This window comes from Cryptomeria japonica, chromosome 9 (genome assembly GCF_030272615.1).
Source record: "Cryptomeria japonica chromosome 9, Sugi_1.0, whole genome shotgun sequence".
NCBI classification, from domain to species: Eukaryota; Viridiplantae; Streptophyta; class Pinopsida; order Cupressales; family Cupressaceae; genus Cryptomeria; species Cryptomeria japonica.
The window spans coordinates 364013533-364022290 of NC_081413.1; the positions used below are offsets into that span (position 1 = coordinate 364013533).

The 8758-nt window shown below is 37.3% G+C and overlaps 1 protein-coding gene across 3 annotated transcripts in view; it reads right to left on the reverse strand.

Moving 5' to 3' along the window:
• LOC131076827 (protein COFACTOR ASSEMBLY OF COMPLEX C SUBUNIT B CCB2, chloroplastic) overlaps positions 1-8176 on the reverse strand; it is a 66337-nt gene extending 58161 nt beyond the window's left edge. Inside the window, exons 1-3 of one of the 3 annotated variants that reach the window (XM_058014156.2) lie at positions 7748-8170; positions 7529-7641; positions 7374-7445 (exon numbers count right to left, since the gene is read on the reverse strand). In XM_058014156.2, the coding sequence (XP_057870139.2) occupies positions 7374-7445; positions 7529-7641; positions 7748-8000 (438 nt within the window). In that variant the 5' untranslated portion in view covers positions 8001-8170. Of the gene's footprint in view, positions 1-7373; positions 7446-7528; positions 7642-7747 lie in introns of all 3 variants that reach the window. The other 2 variants (XM_058014154.2, XM_058014155.2) reach the window with 2 other exon arrangements.
• Between the last annotated feature and the right edge of the window lie 582 nt (positions 8177-8758).

The window sequence follows — 8758 nt, forward strand, 5'->3', positions numbered from 1 at the left end:
AGGCTCATAAAGACCTTCAACAAAAAGAATGACCAACCTTCTCTCTGAAATGTTAGTTACCATAACTAAAAGTTTCTGAAATTCACTAATATAAGATTCCAAGTTGCCCATTTGTTTCAGCTGAGCTAAATCCCTAAAATACAACTCTGCATCTCTTTTATCAAAACGCTCAACCAATCTGTCAGTGAATTCTTGGTATGTAGTAATTAGGCCATGATGCAAAGTCACCATCCCATGGTGCCACCAATCATGGGCTACCCCATCCAAATGCAAAGCTGCAAACTTAATAGCATCTTCTTCTGACATAGGACATAGATTCAGGAAGGTATCCAACTTGCTAATCCAAGCTCTAGCTGTAACACTACCGCTGCCATCAAAAGTAGAAAGTATGAGCTTGTTGATTGCATATTTGAGATCATTAGTTTTGTTCCAAGGTTTCTTGTCATTCCAATTCCACTTCTTGTTGTGTTCCCTCTTTTGACTCATAAACCTATCAAAGCTAAGATGTTCCTTAACTCTTGGTGGTAATGCATCCCATTCATCATGAAGTGTGGTTACGTTAACCGTGAAGGCCACCTCATCTTCCTCCTCAGCCACGTCCTCTTCTTCAGGTTCATTTCTAACAAAGGTTGGGCATGTAGGCCTATCATAGGTGTGTGTGGGAGTCACTCTTGCCCTCGGGCGACCAGCAACACTACCATTTTCCTCTTGGTTCTGATTTTGCCCCCTTGGCACAGTGATTTGTTGTATGCCTGTAGTCAACTGCTGCAACACATTTGCCACTTGTCACTGCCCTGTTACTAAACCCCTCATAATAACTCCGGCATCTTGGTCTTCATTGTTCACAGCCTCTCTGCGTGGCTCACCATCATTCCTATCCCCCATAATTTTCGAGGGTATTTCTTCAGTTTGATTAGGATCACCCTGTAAATCAGGTCTCTTGCGTGTGTAATACCTATGAGGCCCAGTCTGTTGTTGATGCATAAAAAAAAATTCTAACCCTCCAGGAAGGCAGGATCAAAGCTCCGATACCACTGTGATAAACCCTTGCTAGTTCAACTCTTCAACTGCTGTAATTTGTAGATCTTCTTTGTAATTTTTAATTATTAAGATGGTCTTTCAGAAATAGACAGAAGTTGCAGAAGAGGGTTTCTTTAATTTGCAACCATATTGAAATAATACATGAATTTAATCAACTAAAACAATGAATTAGAGAATTTAGAAGCATACCCGTAGGTCCTTAGCCAATTTATTGAAGAGAAAGAATAAATCAGCAACTTACAAAGTTCTAATTTTTATTCTCAAACAATTCAGATTTGCTCTTATTTAATACTAAGAAACCCAAACAGTGGAAGATGGTGCCAATAAATGAGCAAGTTGTATGTTTGGGAAAGAAGCCTCCAAACCACAGAAGAATTAATTACAAAACAATAAATAGGGAAACCTCCAACAAATCTGCCTTGTAAGAAGCCAAATCTGCCCCAATTCAATTCAATTTGACTTCTGAATGAAGCCAACCAAGCTGCAACAATTCGATTGATCTTTCACAATTTCAAAGCTACTGAATTCTGAAGAATGCACGCTCTCCAAAACAGGTCCAAACCCTAGCCACCATAGCCAAGTGCTCAGAAGAAAATGTCAAATGCTCAATATCAAAGAATGAGGTTTAATTTCCATCTTGGCTGCCTAAATGCCCAAAAGGTGCGATTTTTGGCAATTAGGGATTTAAAAATTATAACTTGCTTTTAGGGTTTCCAACTAAACCCTAAAAGCAACGCCTAGCTTAGGAGATAATAAATTTTCACTTAAATAATTTAAGTGATGCACTTTATGATATTATATTAATATTTCATTAAAATATTAATTGCCTGTGGAACCACTTAAAAATTCATCTCTCTCATTATTGCTCGGAAACTGAATCTGTCAGAAGCTAGGGCCACAGTTCACCATGCCAATGAAAATAGGACCATGTCTATTTTTAACATTTTTTCCCTAAAATATAGGAATTCCTCATAAAGTGTCAAAAACTGATGAAACGAAGACCAGAACTGAACTCAACACTGAACTAGAACAAATAGACAGGCCACTCCTCAAGATACTGCATTACTGACCCCTTTATCCATACCCTGTTAGCCTACAAGAATCCAAAAATAGGCTAACTCCTCAAACCCAAGTCCCTGACTAGGATGGGGACATTACAATAAACCTTTCACCTTTATTTCAATAATTAATTTCTGATTTTCACACAAATATTTTTGGGAAACTTCAAAATATGGTAAATTTGTCATTAAAATATCTTCAATAATTATTCAACAAAATCTACAAACTGAAATCTTTAATTACACTTTGTCCAAAACTCATCTAGAAATAAATCTACTAAATCTTCTTGAAAATATTATAAAAAATAAATTCCGACTCACTCACCAAGCAAAGCACAAATTGAAGAAATATCAATTTGAATTCTTGGCACAAATTTTCTCAATCTTTAAACATTATATGCACCAATGAATTTATTCAAACAAATAGGTGGGTTTTTGTCCACATAACTATTTGCCTAAAGTGTTTTTTTAGTCCTTCAGCTGAAGAATGAACCAAGTTCAATCTCTTCAAACTAGGGGTTGTAAAAATATATAATGCCAAGAATGTCTTTTCCTCCTCATTCACCTCTTTACATACCATTTTTGTTGCTATTTTGAGAAAGCATTTTTTGCCTTTTTGTTGCAATTTGAAAAAAACACTTTTTTCTTTTTCGTTATATTTTTCTCTTTTTTGCCCCCAAGCAAATTTTTAATTTATTTTATATTTTAAACTCTAGAAAGTCAATTTATAAAAAATTAATGAAATAAAATTATCTGAGCTTAGACAACTTGATTTAATTAATTAATAATTTACTTATTTCCCACACAACCACCAAAGTTACAGAAAATAGTAAAATAGCACAAAATATGAATTTCGATCCACCCTCAATATCCTCAGTGCATAGGAAATCAATCTATGTGTATATTGGCATTATCCCAAGATGACACACTTCTCCAAGAAGTGTGGAGTGCTCCCAAAATGTTGGATCTACACATAAATGATACCATTATACTCCTCTTGGCTCTTAGAACTCTCTGCCACCGTCAAAATATTTTCCCAATGACACTGGTGCTCTCCAAGAAAGTTGGGGGTTTCCAAAGATGTTGGAATGGACCAAAAAAGGGACATTACGTGGTGTCATCAAGATTATAAATATGGCATTCTACAAACATGTTGGGTATGTATGGCAAATGGACATCCTAATAATCAAGAAGACAAATATGAACCCACTAAAGAGTATCTAATGAATATTGCAAATATAAAAGAATTAGACAAACTAATATGATTTTCTTAAAGAAGCTGCTTTAGTCCATTAATCTACTTCTAAAAGAAATCATATTCATGATGATTTTTCTTCTAACAATAAGCACATTTGACTCTAAATGATTTGGAAGGCTTCATAAAATAATCTTGCTAAAGAGGTGCAAAACCTACATAAAAACATTTTTCCATATTGGATGTGGAAAGTCTTCGGAGATGCCATGATCTTTATAGAGAAAGCAAGATAAATTTTTTGTAGGATATTGAAATGGATAAAAGAGAAAGAAAAAACATGATGAACCCCCCAAAATTTGGAATTTTATATCACTTCATGGAGTACAAAATGCCCAAATTGCCTGTGGATTAAAACCCAAAGACTAGGATAGAACTAGCACTTTACAATTGAGTGTGTTCTGCATGCCATCCCCTCCCAAAATAGCTCAAGTAATAGACCCTAGCAAAAATGATTGTGGCACTTTATAGTTTAGAGCATTTACAATTTCAATTGCAAAAAACAATAGACTGAACTTGAGCTTGGTATTTACAAATGCCAAAAAAATGTCAATGTGCTTAAAAGTACAATTTATAGATAGAATGGAAACAATTAGATTGTGTTAATGTGAAGAAAATGAAGAACCGTAAACTTTCAAAAAAATGCACCTAAATTTTTTTTCAATATGAGCTACCATGAAGCCCCAAAAGCTTTCAAAACAACCTCCCCTTTGAGAATCTACAATTTCTAGAAAAAAAAAAAAACCAAAATCGAAAGCCGTCTACACAACTATGGAGTACATGAAATTCTAGCACGTTTCATTAAAAAAAATTGTTGAAAAAGACACCAAATGAAGGAACTATCAGCCTCCAAAGTTTGCCAACAAAACCAAAAAACGCAATGGAAGGAGGTCCTTGTTTGGGTGATGGTGGCAAGTTAGAGGCCTGTGGGTGGCACCACTAGCTGAGGTGGTGCCTGGGTTGCTCAAAGGTGGAACACGGATGGCAAAAGTAGCAGAGCCATCTATAGAGGAGTCGTAGGCCACCACGTATGATAAACCACTAAATTTATTGGCAAGCTACTTAATTGTAAGAAGGTGGTAATGTAATTGACCACAGGCTCAAGAGCTGTAGGGGGCATACCTCACCCCAAAAGTAAACCCCCCTATTTTATAAAGAAAGAGGTCCTTTTTTTCTTTTAAATTGTTTTGTTTATATCTTTTATTTTTTTCATAGTAAAAAACATTTTAAAAAAATAATAACAAAATACCCCAATGAAGAAAGAATATTACACCAAAAGCGCCAAAGATGGCACAAAGTTGTAAACAAGCCATAGGTTGTTGTAGAGTTGTGTTGGGCGTGAAGTCCAACGGTTGAACCATCCAGCTTCTTTGTTCTTTTCCTCTCCCAATTGTCTCTTCATTTCTTCTTGAGCAGATAATGTAATATGCATCTATGTTTATGCTGCTGTAAAAACATGAGATACAGTGAATAATAAGAGTTTTTTGCTTGCTTGAAAGTGGATGCAGTCAATTTGTGAACCACTATAAATGTGGTGTTTTGTGTCTTGTTTATAAGTTTTGAATCTTTGATTCTGTTTCGAATTCTTTTATCTGCTTTTAATTATTTAACAATTGGTATTAGAGCTTGGTTAGAGCCAAGGAGCAGTTGTGAAGAAGTTGAGCGGCGGGATGTTTGGGTGCTGGATCCTGGAGCTGGGTGTTTTATGTAGTAGGGAGTCACGCTGAAGTGGGAGTTGTTCATGCTACTTCAGATTCGCCTTTGTGTGAGATTTTGGCTACTCAGAAGAGGTTGTTGAATCATTGAAGATTTTCTTGGCATATTGGAATCTATAATAAAAGTCCAATAGCTTATGGTTGTAATAGGGAGTATCTGTAGCAGAAGCGAGACTTGAAACCAGATCCTTCGAAGAATGAGAATTTGCATGTTTTAGTTGAGGCTGAGAATCAGGTTGCCTTAGAGAAATCATTAAATGACGGAAAAGATAGCCAGCAATCCACCTCTGTGTGCCGTGTACATTGCCAGGATGACGAAAGTGAGAATACTAGTGTTCAACGGGACCAATGGAGAGGTGACAAGGAAGCTTCACTGCTGCAAAATGAAGAGAATGCAGACAAGGATGCAACAGATGGTTGGGAAAACGAGGAGGATGTTGGGTTTGTTTCTTTTTCAACTCTTGATGCAGCTGTGGCATGTATCAATGGTTTGAGCAACCATGAACTTGTGACAGCGAAGAGTGATGCAGGTGTAGTCGTAGCAGTTGGTGAAGAGAAAGAAATTAACAAAATTTCCATGGCTAATTCCAGGCAGAACATTCGAAAGCTAGTGAAGGATGGATTTGTTATCAGAAAGCCAATGAAAACTCATCTTCGTACTCATACTCGCCATGCTTTGAAAGCAAAGAGAAAGGGGAGTCGTTTTGGAGTTGTGTTCTCTCTGTCTAAGCCAGTATTGGCTGCAAGCTTTAAGAGAGATGAGGGAATCGATCTGTTAAAAGACAAGCAAGCACTTCCATGATTAACGGAATGGGACTAAACTGACAGAACAAGTCAAGGTGAAATCGGCTGATAGGGATGAGGTCGTCAACTGCATGCTAAGAAGGAAGCATGGAATGGGCAGGGTTTCCCAAAACAGCGACAAGGCCCTTCATTCTTTGTCATCGCACTCCTCATAAAATAGCATAAATAGCAATATTAATATGCAGAGAATTCATTCCGGTCATAATATTGATGGTTGTGGGTGAGATGATAATGCAAGGAACATGTTGTGCGATGCGGTCGAAAGGCACACCGCAAAGATGTTGGTGATGGGGGCAGCCTTGGATATGGAGCTCATAAATGGACTGTTTTGGGAAATTACATTATACACATGGATGCAGAATGTGGGAGTGTACAAAAAAGATGCAATGTGTTTGACAAAATGCTGCAGATCGATGTGGTCTCCCGAAACACTATGATTGCACAGGCGGTGGTCTGTGTCTAAGATGATGTTTGATAGACGGTTTGAGAGCGAGGAGGATCCTCTGTTTTTGAGGCTCAAGGCCTTGAATGGGGAAAATAGCCACCTAGTGTAGAGTTTTGAGGATAATGTTTTGTACATAGTGGAGAACATTAATGTTGCAGAAATTGAGACAACTCTATGGTCCATGGAATGGGGAATCGCAGAGAAATTTTGTTCAGATCTGATGAAGCAAATTATGAAAAAGTTGACAACTTGTGGTTGAATCTTACAAATGGAATGATTCTTTGTGGGTTAGCAGAGGCTCTGTTTAGGGTGCGGAGAAGGGAGCATAGGAGAAGGTGACCATGTTGTGTGTGTGTGTTTAAGGTTCTTATGTGGATGGAGGAAAGTATTTTGAACCTGCAGAAAGTGGTGTTCCTGATTGTGAATTAATGGGTGAGTTTGTTCTAGTAAAGTAGTAAGAGAAGATGTTCAACTGTTAGATTTTATTGAGTCCAATAGAATTTGGAGAAGACTCATTCGAAGTATTGTTGAACAGTCTTTGGTGAAGTTAAAATCTTCTTTGGGGCTGGTTACAATTCTGACGTTAAGAAAGGAAACACAGGAGATGTCACTGTTCGAAGCTGTATGGATTGGACTTCAAGTGGGAGATTGTTGGACTTCAAGTGAGAGATTGTTGGGTGTGAAGTTTAACAGTTGACCATCCAGCTTCTTTGTTCTTTTCCTCTCCCAGTTGTCTGTTCATTTCTTAAAGAGTGGATAATGTAATATGCATCTATATATATGCTACTGTAAAAACATGAGATACAGTGAATAATAAGAAGTTTAAGTGGGTGTAGTCAATTGATAAACCATTATAAATTTGGTATTTTGTGTCTTGTTTATTGTTTTGAATCTTTGATTCTATTTTGAATTCTTCTATCTTCTTTGAATTATTAACAAGTGATTCGCTTATATAGTAATTCATTCTGCATTGTATTTTTACATAAGCAAGTATATAAGGGAAGAGTATAGTAGATGAAATTAATGACTGTCTAAGGAGAAAAGTTGCGAATGCATACTTTGAGGCGTTTCCCGACATATGGAATGCTGATACTAATGGCAACTAGAAAAATGCCCACGAATTCTGATCTCTGTCGAGACAATTGAAAAATGTTAAACTTTAAAAAAAATTAAAAAATGTGTAAAAAGAAAATTCCAAGTTCTGCAAACTTACAAGTTGCGCTGCGGTGACTGAAGTCTGAGTGGAAACGTGATTTAACACCAAAAGAAAACCAAAAAGGATTCCAATGATTCTCGGTAGGTAAGACTCGTCAAATCCCACTATTCCTGCAAACACTTATACATAATTTCATAAGGCCATGATCTCTCTATGTTTTGATATCTTCAATACGGGCAGGGTTGGGTAGGGATGAGGATAGAGAAGCAAACGCACCCAGAGTAAAACGGAACACTGATAAGTCATCCACATCTATAGAATTCTTACTGCGCGCATGTGGTATAATAATTGATGGGCTTGGCTTAAGCTTTGGCCTCAACAAGAAAGACCTTTTGCTTAGACAAGAGCGTGTGAATGTTGTTAGGAAACTGAATCTGCGGGCGTATGGCCCGCTCGCCACCGGGATTACCATCCCCATCCCTATTACCATCCTCATTCCCATTCCCATTCCCACCCTGCTGCTCTCCATTCTGATTCTCCACAACCCCCACGTCCAAGATAGCGGGAGATTGCCGTATTTTATTTTTTTTCGTATTTTTAGATAACGCTATTAAACGTACGTATCACATAGAAAGTTGAGGAAAAATAACTTCTTTTTTCACGGTGAATTCATTGGGGGGACTGGGGAGTGCTCAAGTAGAAGAAGAACTACTTTTAAAAGTCGAGGAGGCTAAACATTGATGGGTTTCTATAGTGGATATAGAAGAAAAAAACTCTATAATGGGACGGACTTCTATAGTGGATATAGAAGATGATTACAATGAGTTATTGGTGGAGTACTTAAGTACTGCTTTTCTACATATTTTTATTAAAGTTTCTTTAAATTTAAAAAAGTAACTGACGTTGGCATTATTGTCAATGATGTCAACAAGTGTTGCAGAGTGGAGAGTGCATAAAAACAAGTGTTGCAGGTTGCAGATGGTTTCAATTCCTTACGGTCAGCATAACACGCAAGTTATACTGCAGCATTATCAGATCGGAGTAACTATACCGATGTTGGAGTTTTCTTTGTGCTTTTGTCATATTAGAATAGCTATGCCGACAAGGAAACCGAGGAGGTGTATCGAAATAGCTACCAAGGACAGAATGGCAAATTTCCCCTATGTCAATAGACCAAGCTATGTTGATAGAGGAAAATGAAGTGTTGACCTCTTGGTTGTGCTTTCGGAATAACCTATTCTGATGGCATTCGTCACCATGGAGTTTGATCATCGAGATAACATATGT